Source organism: Protopterus annectens, chromosome 1.part1 (genome assembly GCF_019279795.1).
Source record: "Protopterus annectens isolate FY-2018-M chromosome 1.part1, PAN1.0, whole genome shotgun sequence".
NCBI lineage: Eukaryota > Metazoa > Chordata > Ceratodontiformes > Protopteridae > Protopterus > Protopterus annectens.
In genome coordinates this window covers 1117205732-1117232226 of record NC_056726.1, presented here as the reverse complement: position 1 = coordinate 1117232226, position 26495 = coordinate 1117205732, and the positions used below count along the sequence as shown (strand labels likewise).

General features: G+C 35.4%; 1 protein-coding gene across 1 annotated transcript in view; it reads right to left on the bottom strand.

Moving 5' to 3' along the window:
- Nucleotides 1-24643, bottom strand: part of LOC122815597 (vomeronasal type-2 receptor 26-like) — a 174553-nt gene extending 149910 nt beyond the window's left edge. The window contains exon 1 of the mRNA XM_044088231.1: nt 24386-24643. Coding sequence (XP_043944166.1) covers nt 24386-24643 — 258 coding nt within the window. The remainder of the gene's footprint in view (nt 1-24385) is intronic.
- Between the last annotated feature and the right edge of the window lie 1852 nt (nt 24644-26495).

The following is a 26495-nucleotide window of genomic DNA, read 5'->3' as shown; positions in this document are numbered from 1 at the left end:
CACACACACACACACACACACACACACACACACACACACACACACACACAGACACACACATATATTTGTATATATGACTAGTACTAAAGCGTGAAATATATTAATGCCTGCACCTGTTTGCCGATAAACTTTGTTTGATATTACAGATGGTTGAGAGGTATTTGAGATCTACAATCCCAGGGGTAGGGGAATATGCACTTTCCCTGGGGATAATGCTATCTCGCACTTAGTATATATATAATTAGTAAGAGTTGTGGAGGGATTATACCCCTGTAAAAAATATGTTTGTTACTTTGACTGCTCCAAAGTTAATCCTCAGAGCATGCAGAGAAATGTGTTGATTTTGTTGCTGACATTAACATGTCAACATTTTGAATGTCAATATTCTGGCCATTTGATGCTGAAAACTACATTAATATATATTGAGTTAATATACAAACACACACACACACACACACACACACACACACACACACACACACACACACACACACACACACACACACACATACATACACACAGAAACACACACACACACACACACACACACACACACACACACACACACACACACACACAGGCACACACACACTATATATATATATATATATATATATATATATATATATATATATATATATATATATATATATATATATATATATATATATATATATATATATGTATGTATGGGTCCTTCATCTTCATAGACATACTGGATGAAATGTGAAGTCAAACACTGTATCAAAGGGGCTGCAGACCAGTGGCAGAACATGCCAGAGACAGTGTGCAAAAGAAGAATGCAAAATAAATAAATAAAAATCTGTCTAAGTAGCAGAGACCTCCAAAGCAGACACCCAAGCAACCGCTAACCCAAAACAAAACACATGCAACACATAGCTCACAAAGCCAGTGTGCCGAACAGTCACAGCTCTTAAGGCTAAACAACACACCTGATACACTTGTAATAGGTGACTCTATCGTCAGGCACACTGACGTCCCGCTCACCAGGCTGAACAAGGAGAAGGTCACGGTGAGCCGCCTGTTGGGCACTAGGATCCGCCACATAACACAAGCACTCAGGTCACTCCAAGGCAAGTACAAATATGACTCAGTCATTGTCCATGCTGGTGTGAATGACCTGAGACGTACCTCCCTGGACTACATGAAAAGAGACAAAGAGGAGCTCTCTGAGCATGTAGCCCAGGCCGGTATGACCCTGACCTTGAGTAGCATCTTACCCTCACCAAGAATGATGCCACAATATGAAGACAAGATGATCAATTTCAACAAACTGGCTTAAGTATCGGTGTCATTCAAAGGGGATCCAATGCCTCTCAGCCTGGGATGACATGCTCGACAAGCCACAATGCTTCACTAGGGACGGCTTGCACCTGTCACCCCTGAGCTTTTGGATATTGGCAAAGGCTCTTGCTACCCCCATAGTGCCTTTTTAGGAAAGGGTCAAAAGACAAACCCACCTCCATAGGTATCACAAGGGATAAGAAACTAAGAGTAATGCTACTCAACGCCAGAAGTCTAAACCTCAAGATGCATGCACTCGAAACTCTCCTTAGCATGGAGAACATCGGTATCTGTGCATTAACAGAAACCTGGTTCAAGGCTCCCGAGAGCACCCCAGCACTACAAGGTTATACCTCATACCATGCTTTTCAGCCCCAAAACTTGGACTGAACCACAAAAGGAGGGGGAGTATCAATATTCGTCAAAGATACCCATACCTCCAGGTTGGTGGCAAAGCACGAAGCATCAGAGACTATCCATGTGCAACTAACAGTGGGTAAAACTGCCTTCCAATTTATAGCCTGCTACAGACCACCCTCCCAAATCCAGGAACCCCACTCGGCTTTCCTGAGAACACTGGAAAATATGAAGGTCTCTCCAAACACCATTATATTGGGCGACTTCAACTACCCAAACATAGACTGGGAGCATTACTCTAGGTCCAACACCCTAGCCCAAAGGTTCCTAGAATTTATAAACTCAAATGCTATGGAACAACTTGTTACCACTCCCACAAGAGGGGAAAACATACCGGAACTGATCATCACCAACATGGGGACTCTATGCTCCAGACCAGAAGTGTATCCCTCACTGGTAAGATCAGACCATAAACTAATCTCCCTGGATATTCACATCCCGACCCCACCCCCTGACCAGAAAACCACAGTGAAAAACTTCTCTAAAGCAAATTTCACACTCCTCAAAATCGAGTTGGAATCCTTCAAAGCCCCCGGGCCAGTGGAAAATACGGCCCAGACTGCAGAATCCTTTATAAACGCATTCTATGAACACCTTCAGGAATGCATGGATCATGCAATCCCAAATAAAACCAAGACCCAATCCTCCAAAGGCAGACATCCTGTCTGGTTGACCCCAGCCATAAACAAAGTATACAATAGAAGGAGGAAGGTACTATGTGATAGAGCAAAATCCCAAAAAGGGAAGGCATCTCTGATCAGTATTAGCAAAAAACTACGTGCAATCATAAAATCGTCTAAGGCCAGCTTAGAGAGAAAAATTGCACAGGACACTAAGGATTATCACAAGGCTTTCTTTCTTTATGTCAGGAACCTGGGTGGGAATTCCCAGATATGCTCAGAATTAGTCCAAAATGACAAAAAATACACTGAACCCACAGACATTGCCAACCTCCTAGCTGACAGGTTCAGTGCAAACTTCTCCCCCCCTCCCCACCAAAAGGGCAAATATCTATCCCAGCAGTGTGCTGCCCCCCCGACATCTCAGATGCTCAGGTAAAAGCCGCCCTCTCCAAAGCAAAAAACACAGCATCAATGGGACCAGGCGGTGTCCCGGGCTGCGTCCTACATGAACTCCAAGAAAAGCTAAACCCAAACTTAAAACTACTGTTCAATCTCAGCCTTACTACAGGATATGTACCCAAAGAGTGGCGTACAGCAACAGTGGTCCCTCTCCACAAAGGTGGTGCCTCAACAGATGCTGGAAACTATCGCCCCATAAGCCTGACTAGCTTGGTCTGCAAAGCTATGGAAAGGATCATCATGGACCTCATAAATAAAGATATTGGGGACCTACAGACACTGTATCCTACCCAGTTCGGCTTTGTTAAGGGCAGATCCTGCCTCTTAAACCTGGTCGATTTCTTTGAAACTGTCACCAAGGCCATTGACGAGGGGAAGGTGGTCCACACAGCCTACCTGGACCTCGCAAAAGCCTTCGATACAATACCCCACTCGGGCATTATAGATAAGCTCACCAGCTTAAATATAAACCCCTATGTCACTAGATGGGTTCCAAACTGGCTCAAAGACAGAACCCACATTGTTAGAATTGCTGGAGCTATGTCAGACTCCAAACCAGTTACAAGTGGTGCCCCACAAGGCTCAGTCCTGGGACCTCTCTTGTTCGGTATATTTTTCTCTGAGGTACAGGCCAACATGGAAGGACTGTGGCTGACCAGGTTCGCAGATGACTGCAAACTGGGTGCCATAATCAACTCTCCAGCTGACACAAGCATCCTCCAAAAGGGCCTAATAGAAACAGACAACTGGTGCCAGAGCCATGGCCTCAAGCTAAACGCCAAAAAGTGTATAGTCATCCCCTTTGGCAAAAACAAAGTGCACACAAATTACCACATAGGTGGTAATCCATTAAGTACGGAAGAAGTAATTAGGGACCTGGGGACCCAAGTTGATAGCAATCTCTCATTTGACAACCACGTGGCCAAAGTGGTTAGAAAAACATTTTATATAGCCCACCTAATCATGAAGGGATTCACATCTAGCTCAGGGGAGGTCATCGTGCCTCTTTACTCATCCCTCATCAGGCCCATAATTGAGTACAATGCCCCTTTTGGGATGTACCTTAGCAGACAACTGCAGCCACTGGAAAGACCCCAAAAGTACCTCACCAAGAGGATCAAAAGGTTCAAACAGATGCCATATGCTGCCTGGTTAAAGAAACTCCAGCTCTACTCAGTGGCATACCGCCCACTCAGAGGCAATCTGTGCCTGATGTATAAAGCCATGTCCAACCCGGAATTAATGGACATGCTGCACCTCAGAAAATCCAAATCCCATCGAGCTACGCACTTGAGAGACTTGAACCTCAGCACTGAAATAAATAGGACATGCTAGAGGGACAGATTCATAACCCAGAGGCTCCCTTCACTCTGGAATAAAATCCCAGTCAAGGTTAGGCAGAGTCCCTCATTGACCCTCTTCAAGAGGAATCTTGATGAGTGGATGGTAGATCGTAGATTTACCCCGGGTATCACTTCTGTGTCACTGTTAGACAGAGGCACAGTATATTAACCTCGAAAAAGGGCATAGCAAAATTAATTTAAAATGGGTGGCGAAAGCCAAACACACTCTAGCTAGGCTTATAAATGCCCTAGGGCAGATAGCCTAGTATGAACCTATGAACCTATGAACCTATAAGCTGAAAAGATAAAAAAAAATAAAACAGTGGTGTGATTAGTGCTTCTAAAGCCTGGGCACTTCAGGCAGTGCAGATGAGGAAGTATGAGTTGATAAAGATGAAGCATCTGAGATGAGAAGAATGTGGGAAAGATGAAGAACTGAGGACATCACAGGTGAAGACACAATAACTTCAAATGCAGAGAATGGTAAAGAGACACCGAGCTTTGGTTGCATTTGCAGAAAAGCAGAAGATATTTGGTAAACATATATGAGAGCGACAGGAAGAAGGCAAATAAAGACAAGGGCATCCAAGCAGGAGGTGGAAAATCCAACCAGGAGATGGATAAATTGCTTGGGATAGACCTCTAACAGCTGGGCATGATGTCAAGGAAGGTGAGATAGTGGCACTGAATTCAGGGATCCCTATTATTTCATCAAAAAATTACATCATCAAATGTCATTTCAAATGGCATTTTATCAAAAATGCCATTCGTCAAACAGTTCTGACTGAGATTGCATTACTGTAAGGATCAGGAAATTTGTTCTTTCCTCACTGTAGTGTAATCTCAGAGTTCACATATATAATTTGCGGGGGGTGTGGGGCGGTCAATGAATGGCAATTCCGATGAAATGCCATTCGACAATGTGATCCTTTGATGATTTAATGTAGACCCAAAGTGAGACAGGTGGTAAAACTTTACGTGACACCCTGACCTCCAGTTGTCCAATACAAAGTTCTAATTCCCTGGCACTATGTGCCTTTATATTCATTCTCCGAGTTTTGTACCTATCACTGACTAAGGATGTATGGGCATTAGTGGGCCCTAGTGAAGCAGAGTCTTTGTGTTTGGAGTGAATTACTGCCTTGATTTGCCAGTAGACACACACACACACACACACACACACACACACACACACACACACACACACACACACACACACACACACACACCCTGATATGTATGAGGCAGCGCATTTGTGGATGTATGTGCATTCCAGGCATCTTAGTTGTCTGACTCTGCCAAGAAATAAAAAAATGAATAAAATTGCTCCACCAGTCTATAACATTTTCAGATTAGACAGAACCAACAAAAATCTGATGGTATTGCTGTTTTCTGTAAAAACACACTAAGTATCTTACTTTTAACTCACATGCTGCCAATCTGGAAATCCTACTAGCAATGCTGAAACTAAATGCTCATAAGACAACTGCAATCAAGGATTTAATTATACACTAGGATAAGAATGCTAAACACTGGAATATTTTCCTCAGCTGGGCCTCCTCAAAAATCACACATGAAACCGTAACATTAGGTATACTGATATAGACTGATAAAACACACAGTCTGTCTCACGTATGTATTCCAGGGTGGTAGGTTGCAAGTCATGTACTCCCACTTGCATTATGACTTGAATGTATACATAATGTGGTGAATTCTGATACTTGATAGGCAACTGACTGCGAGCGTCTTCTGGCACAGTCTGCTGAGTGGTGCATCAGTGTATCTCAGTATGGAGTTACCTATGACTAGGATATTGGATTGTATGGAGGTTTGCCTTATCAGTTTTTGAATTCAGTCAATGTGACTCAAATATATGTTTCACAGTGGGTGCTGCTTCCATTGTGTTTGTGAGGTTGGTGGGGGCACATGTTTCTTAGGTTACATTTAGGAGGTGTTTGTGGTTTAGGTATTCCTTTTCAGAGCCTCAAAATATGTAGGTCTATGTGTTTTGTCTGAGGGGTGTGTGTGGTTGGTTTAGAGTGGTACTGACAACCTGATTATTATTTTTTTCCTCAATTTTTTTTTTTTATTTTTCAAATACAGTTGAATAAATTCCATAGTATTTGTATATAACATCTTAATAACTATGTAAACTATTTACATCAGCCTGACACTATAACAGAGCTCAATATATAAAATTACTTTATAGGTATAACAATCCAGTTATCAGAGTGTATCTGTTCAGTTATTGTAAAGTGTCAATCAATGATAACACTTTTTTCATGGATTGTTAATAAATGGCTTAGAATGAATCCTTAATTCTTTAATTTTAATTTCCAACAATGCTGTGGTCTTCAGTAAGCTGTAAAAGTCTTCCAAAATCCGTATTGTGTTTGTATTCCACCTTCTTTATTTTATTTATTTTATTTTTATTTTACACTTGTTTACTAGGCTAGTCCAACTGGATATATGTCCATTTTCAGTAGAGGTCCAGGGAGATAAGCTCCAAGATTAAGCTAATGTAACAGGAATACAAAGCAATACAGCAACATAAAACTAATACATGTTAAAAATACAAATATCGTAAAGCTGTTGACTAACATAGCTAACACAGCATTCTTGTTATACACTTCCTTAAGTATTGTCAATACTAGATAAATATTTGACTCATTCAAAATAGGACATTGGTACACATTTAATAATACTAGAGCTTTAGATAAGTTAAACAATTCATTAAATAAAGCTTGCAAAAAGTTTTTAATACCATTTCAAAATGGCTTAATTTTAACACAGTCAAAAATGTGATTCCAACTTGTATTGTGTATTTGCTCACACCTTCAACATACTCCCTTTGTGGAAGAATTGATTTTAGTAATTCTATCTGGAGTTAAGAATGCTCTGTGCAAGCATTTCCAATTAAAAACTTTCCAGTATTGTGTAAAGGATGTATGTTTTATTGATAATAAAATATTTGATTTGATTTCTTCAGTTGGCTGTAATGAGTGTCCTTTTGTTATATAATTGCAATATGAGGATTTGGGTGTTGTTTTATAATTTATCAATATTTTGTAAAATTTTGAAATACTATTTCCCATGTTGTAATCACTATATATGATTTCATATAGGTATTTCATAAGTTTGGGTATTTCTTTAAATTAAGAATTACTAATTATTCTGCATAAATCTTGCGAATATGTCAGAATCCTTTGCATAGTTAGCCAATCTTGTTGTAGAATTTTGTATGTTGTTTCTGTTGTTTGCATATCTAGAGCTTTTACTTCTTTGATACATTGAAACCAACAAACAAATCCTTTCTGTTCCCAGGAATTAATTATTTCTGTGTATATTTTATGTGGATAGCTCTTTGTAACTATGAATGGTGTTAAAAGATCAAACCAGATTTTTAAATCTATATTTCCATTAATAATTTTCCTAAATGAGTCAATGTAATAATTAATCATAAGAGTTTTAGTGGGCTTAGTTATGTTATATTGCATACTAATACATAATATGTGCAATGGCAACTTGTTTTTATCTATTTAAAATTTTTTTGTAAATCAAATTCATTTATTGGTATTACAGTTAGCAATTCTTTCCAATTTGCAGAATAATTTGAACTTATCCAATCTGAGATTGTTTTAGATATTGATGCTTTTATATATGTTTCTATATCAGGAAAGTTTAATCCTCCCTGTTTCCATGGTCTGATATGATGTATTAAAGCTATTCTGTTTCTTTTGGCAAACCATTAAAAATGTTATTAGGCATGATTTTATTTCTTTGAGTATATTCCTTTCTGGTAACAGTTGTATTGCCAAAGCTATATATAGAATCTTGGATAGTAAAACCATTTTTTATTAACTGTAGTCTATCTTCAAATGTTAATATTATTTTGTTACACTTTTCCACAGAGATTTTAATTGTATTGATGATATTATTGTAGTTTTTTGAGACTAATTCATTATTATCCTTGCATAACTCAATTCCTAGATATGTTAAGAGAGTCTTGTTTCCCTATAATGTGATTCCCCTTTGTCTTCAATTCTTTTTATTTAACAAATAAAAATAACAATTTTGATTCTGATTTATTGAAATGGATTCCTGAAGTCCTGTAAAATGTGTCAGTTAATATATCTAATTCTTCTAATGTCTCTTTTGTATTTGATAATGCTAATAATATGTCATCAGCAAAGAGCATTACTTTAGAATTGTATTGTTCATAAACATCTACTCCTTTGATTTTTATATTTTTATGTATTGAATCTGCCAATATTTCAATAATCATAGTAAATAGAATCAATGACATGGGACATCCTTGTTTAGTACCCTTTGTTATATGTATAGATTCAGAAGTGAAAGGACCTAGCTTAACATACGCTAATTTATTAGTATATATATTCTTTAGTAGATGAACAAAAGAAGGAGGAAATTCAAATAACACCAGAATTTTGAGTAAATGGTTCCAATTTAGGGAATTAAAGGCTTTCTCTATATCTAAGCCAATTATGAATGTTTCTTTATTTTCTTTATTAACATAATCTATAAGAGAAATTATCCTTTTAATATTGTCATGTCTGTGTCTATGATATAGACATCCAGTTTGATAATTATTTATTGCTTTGGATAGCGGTATTTTCATTCTATTAATATTGTCATAAATATCTTATAGTCATTGTTTAATAAAGATATAGGTCTATATGAGGTACAGGGGTTTGGGGATTTGTTTTCCTTTAGGATTGGTGTGATTAAGGAATATCTCCAAGATGGTGGTATTAAAGCTTGTGACTAAATCTCTAATATAGTTTTATGGAAGAGGGATAGTATCTTTAAATGAAAAAGTGTATATATTTCCATAATTATGCCATCTATACCAGGACCTTTATTATTTTTAGCATCTTTTATTGTATGTGTAATTTCTTTGTAAGATATGGGGGCTTGCAGATCTAGTTTTAACGTTTCTGTTTTTTTTATATTAGAGCATTTTTCATCTAGATTTAATTGATCACTATGTATATTTTCTTTTTGGAAATGTTCCATATAGTGATTTCTATAGGCATCAAGAATGTCATCTATATCCCAGACATTTTTCCCTTTCTTTTCATGGAAGATACTTTTAATGTTGTTAGTTTTGATTGTATTTTGATTCTTGTATATTGATTATGTAGATATTTGGGAGAAGTGACCAAGGTATTAATTTTTAGTTTTTCTAAAGCTAAACTAGTTTTATGTGTTAGAATTTTGTTGTATTTATTGTTTAATACTTCTACTTTCTTTTTCATCTCCAAATGATTTTGATTTTTTTCAGCTTTTACTGACAAAAGTTTGGATTGCAGATCTAATAATTTAGAATCCCATTCTCTGATTTTTTATACCAAGTTAGGGTTTTACCATATATGTAAATTTTAATGCGTCCCATATCATTATTTTATTTATCTCTGTGGTGTAATTAATATCTAAGAAGAACTGTAATTCAGATATTAACCAGGGTTTGAACTCCTTCATTTTAGTTATATATGCTGGAATTCTGGAGTTAAAGATTAATGGTTTGTACCCATTTTGAAGTTTTAGTATCAATGAATTGTGGTCTGAAAAGGGGCAGAGAGTGATTGAGAAATTAATGATTTTAGAGTGTAAGTCATGAGCAGCAAATATTTTATCTATTCTAGTTTGGATACCAAATCTATGATCTTGATGAGAAAACAACAACAATTTATCTTCTTTAAATTTGAAAGTACCAACAAGATGAAATTATTCAACCCACCTGTTTAAAGCTTTTGATACAGCAGATGTACCCAGCAATCTTTTATTTGTAGTTTCAGAAATATCAAATATACAGTTAAAATCTCCTCCTAATATTAAGTTGCCTTTATAATTATTGGAAATGAAATCCAAGTTTTTTTAACAGTTCCTGATCCAGTGCTTGGGAACCAGTATAGATTGGCTAGGGTCAATATTCTGTTATTATTTTAACTATTACTAATGCCATAAGGCCTTTTTTATCTTCATGCTTATAAATGATGTCTGGGTTAATCACATTTGTTTTCCATAACATTGTTGCCCCTTTTGTCTTTGTCTTATAAGTGGATTGTGCCAATATCATATATTCCTTAGGATTCCATTTGTAATTATCATTTGTTTTGAAATGAGTTTCTTGAAGGAAGACAATTTGTGCTTTGTTCGGTTTTAAATATGTCAGTAGATTTGATCTCTTGCTAGGTTTGTTTAAGCCATTGGTATTTAAAGATAATAAAGGTAAATCCATCTTAGGTTATTTAGACTATGTATTTTGGTTTTATTTTGACTATTACACATTGTCAAGTACTAGAGTGAAAGAATAAAATACAAGTCCAACCAAGAAGACAAAATAAAGCTGTCCAAATACCATTAAAATGACCAGTAGTCCATCAATAATCCACTTTATTAAGATACGAACACAGGAGCAACTACCATAAGCGCTTTCGTCTTAGGCACGAGACTTCATCAGATACTCCTTCCATGTATTACTTGTCTTTTATACAAACCCCAATTAGTTATCATTGACAATTAACAATTTAAAGCAACATTACCAAAAACAGTAAAATACCATCCTAAAAAATGTTTTAGGAAATAATAACTAAGCCATAATGCTGTATTAAGTTTAAAAACCTCCAAATACAGCCACCTATTAAAAACATTTAATCTAACTGAACATTAAATCTAAATTAATAAAAATTCTGTGTAAATAAAAATGTGCAAATATGCAACTAAGTAAATAAGGTATAAAGTCACACTGTGGAAGCTTTTTGTACCAAAACTGGTTTAACAGATATATTTTCATTTAATCCAGGTGGTGCATTAGATCTTAACCTAAGTTGCCATACCAGTTCTTTATTAAGTAGCATATTTTTAGAATCACCACCCCCTGTATAATTTTTAACTACGTCAATAATACCAAATTTATATCCACTAAAAGTAATGCAGTAAATGGAATGTTTGTCTAACACACTAGAATCCTTCTTGTTTTTTACGTCATAACAGTGTTCATATATTCTATCCTTGAATGCCCTCTCAGTTTTACCCACATAGTATGCAGGGCATTCATTACATACAGCCAAATATGCTAACATCCTTGTACTGCAGTTACCTTTGCAGAATCTAACTATACTACCCAGGCCATTTTCTAATGTAATACTACCTTCTTTCAAAATATTGGAATACTGTTTACAACCACCACAAGGAACTGTGCCCTTACCATCATATTTATTATGAGGAATGTTTACCTCAAACGTTTTTTTAAGACTAAAACCTGTCCTAAAAGAAAAGGAAGGTGTTGGCCCAACAGATTCAAAAAATTCCTTGTGGGTTTTTCATAAACTCCAATTATCTCTCAGTATTTGCATGAAAGTCTCGGAGAAGCCATTGTATTCTATTACACAGGCCCTTTGGTATTTATTAGTATTTACCATCACCGTGTTGTTATTACTATTAAACATATTAACCTTATCATTCAAGGGCTTACCTAAAAAGGGGTATATATTTGTGACCCCAACCTCTATAAACCTCCCCCAATACTCTATCAATAAATACTTCAGGGTATCCCCTCTCTATAAACAACAATTTTAATTTCCTGAACTCCTGCTCTAAATCCTCAAAGTCTGATGTCATACGAGCAATACGCATTCCTTGCCCTTTAATTAAACTTTTTTTCATAAACATAGGATGGTTACTGGAGAAATGTAGATAACTATTGCACCAAGTAGGCTTTCTATAAATTTTGGACTTGAAACCAGTATCTGTTTGTAAAATTGTGGTGTCCAAATAATTAATGATCCTCATATCCCATATATATATAAATCTGAGGAAGGGGGTGCTATGGTTAATGTACTCAACAAAATCTTTGACACTACCATCTTCACCTTTCCATAAAATGAAGATGTCATCCAAAAATCTAACATAAAGGCGGATGTTCCCCATATACGTACTGGAAAAAACAAATCTATTTTCCCATTCTAACATAACTAAGTTTGCATAAACAGGGGCACAACTTGCCCCCATTGCCACACTGCTTATCTGTTGATAAAATTCTCATTGAAAGTGTATATAATTGTTATCCAACACTACTTCCATAAGTTCTAAGATAAGCTGAATATTATCATGTGACAAAGTAGAAAATTTATATAAACTGTCATTGAAATATTTTTGCCCATCAGTTCTGGGTATGGTGGTGAACAAATCGATGACATCAATAGTGAGAAAACTAAGCCCTTCCTCCCACACCTCATAGGTGAGTTTACTTAGAAATTCCCAAGAATCCTTGATCAAATGTTCTGTGTTGGTGACTATTTTCTTCAACCAATAATCAATATACTTGTATAAGCAATTATTTACATGAAAGATAAATGACAAGCAATTCATTCATAGTAAAGTAGGATGTATCATATATAAAACCTCAGTAAAAGATTATAGTACACAGTTATTTAACATATTCACCCTTATTGATGAAGTCTTTCAAAACATACTATAAATAGATGGTAATAATATTTATACATAATGTTTATAATACAATGCATTTTACTAGATGTATCAGAAGTTATATTTCATTGTTTGCCATCATTTAAGTAATCACTTTGTGTTGTTGCTAACTTACTTAAAGCTTCAAGTTTGTTTTATGTAAACATTGATGAAAGTGCATTTTAATTATTAGTACATCCCTCTTCCCCCCATTTCCTACACATAAGGATTTTCATATCTGTCATTTTTTACTATAATATGAGTGAAATTATAGGTTAAAAATAACAAATTCACGTATTGTGATTAATGATTACAAGTTCCCTTCGCATATTCAAAAATTGTCATTTTATGGCATATTCTGAAAGTTAATAGATTTAAATGGAAACATTCGATTTTGTGTAATCAGCAAAGGTTAAACTGAGTGATTATTGTCAATTTAATACTATTTGTTCAGAATGTAATTGCTACAGTCTGTGATATTCCTAGTTCAGGCTTCTATTGTTTCCCCTTGAACAACATTGTCAATTAGATGCCATGTATAAAACATTAGCTACCTTGGTAACGGCTTAAGTATTATGTTTGGTCAATATGTATTACAAAACCACAATTCAAGTTAAAGCAATTATATGACTTGTTACGCACATTTACTTATATGAGAAAATCACCATGCTTTCCCTTGATGTTCAGTATAGTGTATTTCATTTATGACAAGTTACAACAGTAGTGTTATTATACATAAGCCCATGTTATTAAACTGAGTGTCTATTGTCAATTTAATACTATTTGTTCAGAATATGATTGTTACATTCTATGACATTTCAAGTTCAGGCTTTTATTGTTTCTCTTAAACAACTGTGTCAGTTTGATGTCATGTATAGGTTCATAGGTTCATAGGTAGGTACTAGGCTATTGGCCCTAGGGCCTATATAAGCCTAGCCAAATGGTACCCTGGCTTTTGCCACCCAAGAAATTTATTTTCCTGTGCCCCTGTCAAGCAGAGCAACAGAAGTGATCCCCGGGGTGAATTTCCTATCTCCCATCCAATCATCAAGATTTTTCTTGAAGAGTGCTAATGAGGAGCTTTGTTTGATATAGATAGGTAGTTTGTTCCAGAGTATGGGAAGTCTCTGGGACAGGCATCTATCCCTCCAGCATGTTCTGTTTATTGTGGTGACAAGGTTTTAAAGGAATAAAACATTAGGTATAAAACATTAGTTACCTTGGTAACCGCTTAACTATTATGTATGGTCAAGATGGGTTACACAAACTACAATTCAGGTTAAAGCAATTACATGACTTGTTATGCATATTTACTTATATAAGAAAATCATCATGCTTCCCCCCTGATGTTCAATGTAGTGTATGTCATTTATAACAAGTTAAGACAGTAGTTTTATTATACACAAGCCCATGTTACTAAATCATGTCTTTAATATCTGAATTCAGCAGACTGCTTCATCTTATATGACGATTATATATTTTATATCTAGATTTACTAAGATTATACATTACATAACTATTGTGTGTGTGTGTTTTTTTTTTTTGCTGTTGCTTAGTTATTTGAGAGACCACAAGCTTTAATGTTTATTCTTATTATTAGCTCCTTCCAAGCATGTGTATGCAGTCCACAGACTTTAAATTATGAGACCCTTCTAGTTTCTTATTTGTTATAAGTATATTTCCATCCTTACATATACACATATCAGTACTTCAAGCAAGGGCAACAATCCCCATCCAGTTTTGTCAAAGTACCATTCACTAGTTCATGTGGTGTGTTTCCAGGCTGTTCTTAAAATATCCAAACCAGTATTTGTTCTGTTCCATTTTACCAGCCTGTTCCATGCAGTGGCCAGTCTGCCAGTGAACCTCTCAACCCACTTTCCATTCCCACAGATATTTCCAGGAAGGAAATCTGATGATTCTCTAGCACTTCCTGGCAACCCCAAACACCACTAGAATCAGCTATCCACATATGCCCAACACATCTGAGCAAGCTAACCTCCTAGACCACTGCAAAGGGTACTGCAGAAGACCAAGTGCTCTTAGTCTTTCACAATAACTTAGACTTCCACTCTTATGTCAGTCCTTAATGTGTTTGGACCAAAATACATTTTAAATATAAAATTGCACTTATTATTTATTTATTTATTTATTTATTTTATCAAGAATCAACTTAATGAGCTAAATGAAGTGTTGGGAGACCATCAATATGTGTACATGTGGTTTAAAACAGCCCTTTGATTTTATATATATATATATATATATATATATATATATATATATATATATATATTTATATATATATATATATATATATATATATATATATATATATATATTTTTTTTTTTTTAAACCAAAAACGTCATTGCCAAGAATCACTTTGGAGGCTCATCATAGCCATTAAGTATTATCATCACTCAGTCTCCATTATCATAGCAACCTTAGAGCATCTGTTTCTATTAGTGTGTCTGTGTACTGCATACCAGAGTTACGCAATGCATCTGAAGCAAAGCTTCACATCACTGCAACTTCAAGCCTAAATTCCCTCCTTTTCAAAGAGGCAGCAGCCAGGAAAAAAACAGAGAGCAAACAGATAAAAAAAAAAAAAAACTCCCAACAAGCCGCCACAACATGAGACAACACACTCCTTCAGCCCTCCCAGCTCTCACTGAGCAGATGTACAAACAAACCATTCTCTTCCATAATATCCCAAATCACAGTTCTATCCACCACCTTTTCCTGGATCCAGGCTAAAACACTAAATGTTGCTTCCTAATACACAAGCATCAGTAAACCTCGATCACAAGCCTCAACCAACAGCTTCCCAGAGATGAAAATGGCAACATACAACAGCTGCCAGACATAGCTGCATGCACATATACTGTGTCAGGCATAACCAAACAGCACTCAAAGCTATGATACCTGCCATAATTGATATTAATTATGTTTAGACAGAATAATAATGACATTTTTACTAGTTGCCAGACATGGCTGCATCCATGCTCACCATATCAGGATTGATCAAACAGCACTCAAAGCTATGATACCTGCCATAATTTACATTAACTATGTTTAGACAGAATAATAATGACATTTGTACTAGCTGCCAGACACAGCTGCATCCATGCACACATCAGGATTGATCAAACAGCACTCATAGCTGTGATACCTGCCATAATTGATATTAACTATATTTAGACAGAATAATGATGAAATTTGTACTAAGAGCTTGCTATTATTATTTAACAAGGATATATATGACATTTCTAAATCATACCTTAACTGAAGAAGGCATTAGTCTCCATGACAGCATTTTTTCAAAAAACTCTACTGTTACTGTTATTATACATAATGCTAATTTGTTACATTTGAGTCTGAACTCTGATGAATGGTACTCTGTTGAATTAGTTAATTAATTACTTAAATTATTATAAGTAAAATCAATGAAAAATGAACAAGATAAGTATTCATTGAGTTCAAGTAGGGGAATAGAAATGTTTATGTTTGTATCATATGTTCTTTGTTTGGCTTATATATAATGTAAATAGTAACCCATCTTGACCTACATTTGTTTGCGAAGAATTATTGCACTGTTTGAACATTCTAAATACATCATTACTGTTTCTTAGTTGTTTAAGAATCCCTACTTAAAAAAAAAAAAAAAAAAAAAAACAGATGAAAAGTGCTGTACCATATCAGTTGATGCTTTGAGAGATGTAGCTGTAAGAGTTATTTTTGTGAAAGCAATCTTGGAATCAATTTTTTGATTCTTCTTTCTAGCATCAGTCCACCGATTTGTTTCTTTTATTCTTTTAAGAGTAGGGCCATCCATTCCATTTCGTCTGGGATAGACACTGTGTTGTTGTTTTTCACTAATATAGTAGCTTCTTTTAAGTCATTAAAGGTTTTCATCTCATTGGCAAAAAGTATTTTTATCTTGGCTGGAAAGGCCAGCTGTGCTATAATGTTGTTTTGTTTCAACAGTGTTATTATTGGCCAGACTTTTTTCCTTTGTTCTAGTATTCTGGAAGAATAATCATTGTCAAACCTTATCAGGCTTTGATTGCATTTTAAGGGTGATTTTCTCCAAGCAGATTTTAATATTAGTTCCTTGTCCAGAATTGAAATAAATTTTACAATTATGGATCTAGGTGGAGTATTTGTTAAGTTAAATGTAAGATTCCTCAGTGCTCTATGTGCCCTTTCAATTCCAAATGAAAGTCCTTCTTTCAAGTTTAAAAATTGAGGAATCCATGTTGTTAAGAATGAAATAATGTCTTCTCCTTCAGTGTTTTCAGGAAGACCAAAGATCCTTATGTTGTTTCTCCTTTCCCTGTTTTCTAAGTCATCTATTTTGTTAATCAGCCATGTATTCTGTTTAAGCAGAAATTCTTTTTGGAATTTTTCCTCTTTGAGTCTCCCTTCAATGTCATTTAGAGAAATCTCTATATTTGTTATTTTTGTATGGTGCTGTTGTAATAGTTCCTTAAGAGTATCAGTCTGTTTTTGAGAATTTAATTTGAGGTTTTCTAAGTCATTTTCAAAGCCATCCATCTTCAAAGATAGTTCCTGCAAGATAGATGTCATCAACTGCAGTTCTTTTTTCAAAGCAGCATCTGGATAAGAATTCCTTGAGTTGTTCATATTCAGTGACTCAGTATATCTCAAAGTTACTTGACAGGAAAATGTTTGTATATCTTCACCAAAATTGATATTCATGTAGTTTAGTAGTATATCTATAACCTGATTGTTATTGTTGTGGCTTTGTGTGAGAGCCTTGTCTCAAATAGCATTTTATAACTAAATTTCTCACACACTGACTTGGTTTATTTAAAGAATAGGCAGTTGTAAGTATGCATGAGACAGCTACTAAATTGTCTCAAGATACCCATTTCAACCAAATAAGCTACAGAGACAGTTGGAAAGTGCATATTTATCATTGCAGGTATTTACTAATGTGGGCAAAATAGGTAATCGTGCTTATGATGTTTGGAGTTGATTACCATAGATACAATCTGTCTGCTGGTGGAAACAGTGCTGATCTAACACAGCTTCACACACCTAGTAATTAATAATCCTTTGTCCTTTCACTCACCAGAAGCAAAAGAGTAATCTTTCTCCCTAGCTGCTTCCTAAAAAGTAATATTACCTCAGTATGCATAGAACAGTCATCCCCCTCTACATATCCTAGTAGAACCTACAGCAACTGGGTGCAACAAAAAACAAAACTGCAGAAAGGGCCTTAAGAGTTTCTCATCAAAACTGCAATGAGACCACTCAGTAAAGTCCCATACACACTGCCCAATCAGTGAACAGCAGGAAAAAAATGTCCCTCTGCTCCTTCTCTCAACAAAAGCAAAAACAGTAGCATTAATCCTAAGTCTGCTCCTAAGAAGCAATTTTCTGGATTTTCAGTGTATTTGGATCTCTAGGAAGGCATACAAAATAATGCCTACCGTTCCTTCTCTCAATGGGAGAAAACAGAAGCAATAATCCCAAGCTGATTCCTGAGAAGCAGCTCCTAGGGTCTTCAGACATTAGTAGTCTAGTCCCAGATGACACAGATTTTACAACTAAGATGAAGAAACTGATTATTGGTCTGAATATTGAAGTGTGCACTAAGTTGGATGATATGAAAAAAAGTTTTGAATCTTGCACCCTTGACACAGAAAGCTCTAACTTTAATCTACTACACTAACACATCAGTTAAAATCAGTAAGTATCATATTTTTTTATAACGATAATGACAACTCAACAAGAAAGGACAACTCTGACCACTGTGTGGGTATAGATCCCAGACCACCCACATTCTGTCACTGTCACAGGATCAGCAAATAGTCTGTAAACAGAATCAAACCCCAAACCCTCCTACCTGCCACAAAGGATATTAGTCTTATGTTCCATTATGTCTCTGAAACATAGTCTAATGTCATTTTATGGCATATTCTGAAAGTTTATAGATTTAAATGTAAACATTCTATTTTGTGTAATCAGCAAAGGTTAAACTGAGTGATTATTGTCAATTTAATACTATTTGTTCAGAATGTAGTTGCTACAGTCTGTGATATTCCTAGTTCAGGCTTCTATTGTTTCCCCTTGAACAACATTGTCACTTTGATGTCATGCATAAAACATTAGCTACCTTGGTAACGGTTTAAGTATTATGTTTGGTCAAGATGTATTACAAAACCACAATTCAAGTTAAAGCAATTATATGACTTGTTACGCACATTTACTTATATGAGAAAATCACCATGCTTTCCCTTGATGTTCAGTATAGTGTATTTCATTTATGACAAGTTACAACAGTAGTGTTATTATACATAAGCCCATGTTATTAAACTGAGTGTCTATTGTCAATTTAATACTATTTGTTCAGAATATGATTGTTACATTCTATGACATTTCAAGTTCAGGCTTTTATTGTTTCTCTTAAACAACTGTGTCAGTTTGATGTCATGTATAGGTTCATAGGTTCATAGGTAGGTACTAGGCTATTGGCCCTAGGGCCTATATAAGCCTAGCCAAATGGTACCCTGGCTTTTGCCACCCAAGAAATTTATTTTCCTGTGCCCCTGTCAAGCAGAGCAACAGAAGTGATCCCCGGGGTGAATTTCCTATCTCCCATCCAATCATCAAGATTTTTCTTGAAGAGTGCTAATGAGGAGCTTTGTTTGATATAGATAGGTAGTTTGTTCCAGAGTATGGGAAGTCTCTGGGACAGGCAACTATCCCCCCAGCATGTTCTGTTTATTGTGGTGACAAGGTTTTAAAGGAATAAAACATTAGGTATAAAACATTAGTTACCTTGGTAACCGCTTAACTATTATGTATGATCAAGATGGGTTACACAAACTACAATTCAGGTTAAAGCAATTACATGACTTGTTATGCATATTTACTTATATAAGAAAATCATCATGCTTCCCCCCTGATGTTCAATGTAGTGTATGCCATTTATAACAAGTTAAGACAGTAGTTTAAGTATACACAAGCCCATGTTACTAAATCATGTCTTTAATATCTGAATTCAGCAGACTGCTTCATCTTATATGACGATTATATATTTTATATATAGATTTACTAAGATCATACATTACATAACTACTGTGTGTGTGTGTTTTTTTTTTTTTTTGGCTGTTGCTTAGTTATTTGAGAGACCACAAGCTGTAATGTTTATTCTTATTATTAGCTCCTTCCAAGCATGTTTATGTAGTCCACAGACTTTAAATTATGAGACCCTTCTAGTTTCTTATTTGTTATAAGTATATTTCAATCCTTACATATACACATATCAGTACTTCAAGCAAGGGCAACAATGCCCATCCAGTTTTGTCAAAGTACCATTCACTAGTTCATGTGGTGTGTTTCTAGGCTGTTCTTAAAATATCCAAACCAGTATTTGTTCTGTTCCATTTTACCAGCCTGTTCCATGCAGTGGCCAGTCTGCCAGTGAACCTCTCAACACACTTTCCATTCCCACAGATATTTCCATGAAGGAAATCTGATGATTCTCTAGCACTTCCTGGCAACCCCAAACACCCCTAGAATCAGCTATCCACATATGCCCAACACATCTGAGCAAGCTAACCTCCTAGACCACTGCAAAGGGTACTGCAGAAGACCAAGTGCTCTTAGTCTTTCACAATAACTTAGACTTCCACTCTTATGTCAGTCCTTAATGTGTTTGGACCAAAATACATTTTAAATATAAAATTGCACTTATTATTTATTTATTTATTTATTTATTTTATCAAGAATCAACTTAATGAGCTAAATGACGTGTTGCGAGACCATCAATATGTGTACATGTGGTTTAAAACAGCCCTTTGATTTTATATATATATATATATATATATATATATATATATATATATATATATATATATATATATATATATATATATATATATATATATATATATATATATATATATATATATATATATATATATATATATATATATATATATATATATATATATATTTTTTTTTTTTTATTTTTTAAACCAAAAACGTCATTGCCAAGAATCACTTTGGAGGCTCATCATAGCCATTAAGTATTATCATCACTCAGTCTCCATTAAAATAGCAACCTTAGAGCATCTGTTTCTATTAGTGTGTCTGTGTACTGCATACCAGAGTTACGCAATGCATCTGAATCAAAGCTTCACATCACTGCAACTTCAAGCCTAAATTCCCTCCTTTTCAAAGAGGCAGCAGCCAGGAAAAAAACAGAGAGCAAACAGACAAAAAAAAAAAACCTCCCAACAAGCCGCCACAACATGAGACAACACACTCCTCCAGCCCTCCCAGCTCTCACTCAGCAGATGTACAAACAAACCATTCTCTTCCATAATATTCCAAATCACAGTTCTACCCACCACCTTTTTCTGAATCCAGGCTAAAACACTAAATGTTGCTTCCTAATACACAAGCATCAGTAAACCTCGATCACAAGCCGCAACCAACAGCTTCCCAGAGATGAAAATGGCAACATACAACAGCTGCCAGACACAGCTGCATGCACATATACTGTGTCAGGCTTAACCAAACAGCACTCAAAGCTATGATACCTGACATAATTGATATTAATTATGTTTAGACAGAATAATAATGACATTTTTACTAGTTGCCAGACATGGCTGCATCCATGCTCACCATATCAGGATTGATCAAACAGCACTCAAAGCTATGATACCTGCCATAATTTACATTAACTATGTTTAGACAGAATAATAATGACATTTGTACTAGCTGCCAGACACAGCTACATCCATGCACACATCAGGATTGATCAAACAGCACTCATAGCTGTGATACCTGCCATAATTGATATTAACTATATTTAGACAGAATAATGATGACATTTGTACTAAGAGCTTGCTATTATTATTTAACCAGGATATATATGACATTTCTAAATCATACCTTAACTGAAGAAGGCATTAGTCTCCATGACAGCATTTTTTCAAAACACTCTACTGTTACTGTTATTATACATAATGCTAATTTGTTACATTTGAGTCTGAACTCTGATGAATGGTATTCTGTTGAATTAGTTAATTAATTACGTAAATTATTATAAGTAAAATCAATGAAAAATGAACAAGATAAGTATTCATTGAGTTCAAGTAAGGGAATAGAAATGCTTATGTTTGTATCATATGTTCTTTGTTTGGCTTATATATAATGTAAATAGTAACCCATCTTGACCTACATTTGTTTGCGAAGAATTATTGCACTGTTTGAACATTCTAAATAAATCATTACTGTTTCTTAGTTGTTTAAGAATCCCTACTTTAAAAAAAAAAAAAAAAAAAACAGATGAAAAGTGATGTACCATATCAGTTGATACTTTGAGAGATGTAGTTGTAAGAGTTATTTTTTGTAACAGCAATCTTGGAATCAGTTTTTTGTTTCTTCTTTCTAGCATCAGTCCACTGATTTGTTTCTTTTATTCTTTTAAGAGTAGAGGCCTTCCATTCCATTTCGTCTGGGATAGACACTATGTTGTTGTTTTTGACTAATATAGTAGCTTCTTTTAAGTCATTAAAGGTTTTCATCTCATTGGCAAAAATATTGTTATCTTGGCTGGAAAGGCCAGCTGTGCTTTAATGTTGTTTTGTTTCAACAGTGTTATTATTGGCCAGACTTTTTTCCTTTGTTCTAGTATTCTGGAAGAATAATCATTGTCAAACCTTATCAGGCTTTGATTGCATTTTAAGGGTGATTTTCTCCAAGCAGATTTTAATATTAGTTCCTTGTCCAGAAATGAAAGAAATTTTACAACTATGGATCTAGGTGGAGTATTTGTTAAGTTAAATGTAAGTTTCCTCAGTGCTCTATGTGCCCTTTCAATTCCAAATGAAAGTCCCTCTTTCAAGTTTAAAAACTGAGGAATCCATGTTGTTAAGAATGAAATGTCTTCTCCTTCAGTGTTTTCAGGAAGACCAAAGATCCTTATGTTGTTTCTCCTTTCCCTGTTTTCTAAGTCATCTATTTTGTTAATCAGCCATGTATTCTGTTTAAGCAGAAATTCTTTTTGGAATTTTTCCTCTTTGAGTCTCCCTTCAATGTCATTTAGAGAAGTCTCTATATTTGTTATTTTTGTATGGTGTTGCTGTAATAGTTCCTTAAGAGTATCAGTCTGTTTTTGAGAATTTAATTTGCGGTTTTCTAAGTCATTTCCAAAGCCACCCATCTTCAAAGATAGTTCCTGCAAATAGATGTCATCAACTACAGTTCTTTTTTCAAAGCAGCATCTGGATAAGAATTTCTTGAGTTGTTCATATTCAGTGACTCAGTATATCTCGAAGTTACTTGACAGGAAAATGTTTGTATATCTCCACCAAAATTGATATTCATGTAGTTTAGTAGTATATCTATAACCTGATTGTTATTGTTGTGGCTTTGTGTGAGAGCTTTGTCTCAAATAGCATTTTATAACTAAATTTCTCACACACTGACTTGGTTTATTTAAAGAATAGGCAGTTGTAAGTATGCATGAGAGAGCTACTAAATTGTCTCAAGATACCCATTTCAACCAAGTAAGCTACAGAGACAGTTGGAAAGTGCATATTCATCATTGCAGGTATTTACTAATGTGGGCAGAATCGGTAATCGTGCTTATGATGTTTGGAGTTGATTACCAAAGATACTATCTGTCTACTGGTGGAAACAGTGCTGATCTAACACAGCTAGTAATTAATAATCCTTTGTTCTTTCACTCACCAGAAGCAAAAGAGTAATATTTCTTCCTAGCTGCTTCCTAAAAAGTAATATTACCTCAGTATGCATAGAACAGTCATCCCCTTCTACATATCCTCGTAGAACCTACAGCAACTGGATGCAACAAAAAACAAAACTGCAGAAAAGGCCTTAAGAGTTTCTCATCAAAACTGCAATGAGACCACTCAGTAAAGTCCCATACACACTGCCCAATCAGAGAACAGCAGGAAACAATGTCCCTTTGCTCCTTCTCTCAACAAAAGCAAAAACAGTAGCATTAATCCTAAGTCTGCTCCTAAGAAGCAATTTTCTGGATTTTCAGTGTATTTGGATCTCTAGGAAGGCTACAAAATAATGTCCTACCGTTCCTTCTCTCAATGGGAGAAAACAGAAGCAATAATCCCAAGCTGATTCCTGAGAAGCAGCTCCTAGGGTCTTCAGACATTAGTAGTCTAGTCCCAGATGACACAGATTTTACAACTAAGATGAAGAAACTGATTATTGGTATGAATATTGAAGTGTGCACTAAGTTGGATGATATGAAAAAAAGTTTTGAATCCTGCATCCTTGACACAGAAAGCTCTAACTTTAATCTACTACACTAACACATCAGTTAAAATCAGTAAGTATCATATTTTTGTATAAAGATAATAACAACTCAACAAGAAAGGACAACTCTGACCACTGTGTGGGTATAGATCCAAGACCACCCACATTCTGTCACTGTCACAGGATCAGCAAATAGTCTGTAAACAGAATCAAACCCCAAACCCTCCTACCTGCCACAAAGGATATTAGTCTTATGTTCTATTATGTCTCTGAAACATAGTCTAATGTTTGGATGTTTTGACAATTTAACAATTTAATATTTATAAACATTTCTCTTGCACATCATGTTAAAGTCTTAAATCTGCAAACCTCATTCATTCTTCAAAATACCTTAAAATAGTAATGTTCAAATGTGACGTGTTTAACATGTGTATAAAATAAGAAAATTCAAGTGATAACTGACAAACCTCATTGTGACCTCCACTCCACAAGATGGCACTGTCATTAATGAACACTTGCTGATCTTTCTGATGATAAGGCTTATACCAGCCTACTGTTACACTTTTCATTGAACCATCTGCCGTTAATTGCCAGTTAATGAAAATTGAGTAAGAGGATATATCACCATTGTCATCAAAAAATAAATCTTCCCCATCATAATTTTTAAAATGCACATTCTTTAGGTGGCTGAGAAGCTTGAGGTAGTAAAGGAAGAGGAGTGTCATTATTGAACTGGTTACATTAAGAAAAAAAGTTGCTGTTATGTAAATGTAATAATGCAAGAAACAGTTTACTGCATAACAAATAAGACAGTCATTTTCTTCCTCATTTCATGCAAAATGAAAATCCTTCAAAACAAGTAAACCTAATGTACCAATGCATTATACTATTAATTATGTGGTTATGCAATTAATTGTCCATATAACCAAAAACATTTTGTAGCTGATTATTTAATGAAAAATATAGCATGTTTAAAAGAATAAACATGGGGAGAAAATTCATCCTGCATAACAGCATGTAGAAATTCTCCTGTTTTTGTCACATATCACAAATCATTTGTATGTGCTTTTTTAATGAGTGAGATATAATAAGGTATGCCACTTGTAAAAATAATTTCATTGTTATATGCTTATATGTTACTGTACTCACAGGGACATTGAGAGGCATGACCCTAAAAGGTTAGTCCCAGATTTGTTTGTGGGAGTACCGTAATGTCTGTACCATCTACACCCTTCAGCACCTTACTGCACTTATAGAACAGAATCTATCCCTCGGATTCAGCAAATGTCCATGCAGGAATAACTTATTCCTGCATGGAAGGGACCATTCCTATGCAATATGGCAGCGCGCCATGCATATGTATGAAGGTGCATTGCCATGCTGTAAAATGTACATAGGGATGTGTATGAGCACAAGGGGGGGTGTTTGAGAGCAGTACTCCCACAATACATATGTTCCCTGCACACCAGAATTGCCGTATGGCAATTTAAAAAGAGCAAGAGATCGCTTGTCACACCTCTCAACCTGTTAGACTAAGAAATCTGAAAAAAGGGAGACAACTTTTAAATATTGCTAGTAGAAATTTAGAAAGTTGATAGAATAACAGGTTTTGCATTCGCATGAATCATCCAAAGGGTATGATGTCTAAAACACACACCTCCCAAACTGTTAGAGTAAGAAATCTGGACAAAGCCAAAAATTAAATTAAAATATTAAAGGTTTTACTTTATTTATTTTTTATTAGTCTGCAATAAAATTTAAGCGTAGCTGTGTGGGTTTGCCTTTCACGCAGCTATGCATAGCGGCATTTAAACTTCAAAAGATGTTAAGTAGAGCTATACAGAGAAAAAAAATGAAATTGGAATAGCGTAGTGGTTAGAGCATTTGCCTAGCATGCAGTCAGATACAGTTTGAGCCCCATAACAGACCATACATTTTCATATGTGAAGCACATCTAAAATGTTTTTTTAATAAATAGGTAGTGGATATATTATGTATATGTTAATCAGGGTAGTGTAGCAGCTCCAAATGTGAAATGCCACTGAAATTAAAAGTTTAAACAATATTTAGCATATCCAAGAGGATTTGTGTACTGGTAAGCAGGGCTTGGCATTTACCCTATGAAGCAATGGGCAGCCTTGCTAGTGTGTTTGACCAGTGCTTAGCTTAGCTCAGCAGTTTCAAAACTGTCCAATCATGGTACAGGGTGGGAAAATACCCCTATTTAAACCTCGCAGGTGGGAATACAGCTCATAACTGGTTGTAGCTCCCCACTGTAGGCAGAATGGCAGGCGTTGTTGAAGGCATGTGCTTTAGGGTGCAGTGCTGGGACATACAGGAATCCAAGGTCATGGTAGGACTCCTCATAAAAAAACATGAAGTGAAACTGCTTTAGGACAAGTATGAGGCCTCCCAGTACAAAGTGGAGGCCTGGAAAAGTCTTGCCCATGATCTCACCAGTGCCACTGGTATCCCATGGACAGGTGAACAGGTCATGCACCACTATGCTGACATGAAGCAGAGAAAGAGGGATCTCGTGGAGCAGTGGGTCCAAGAAGCAAGACAGACATGTACTGT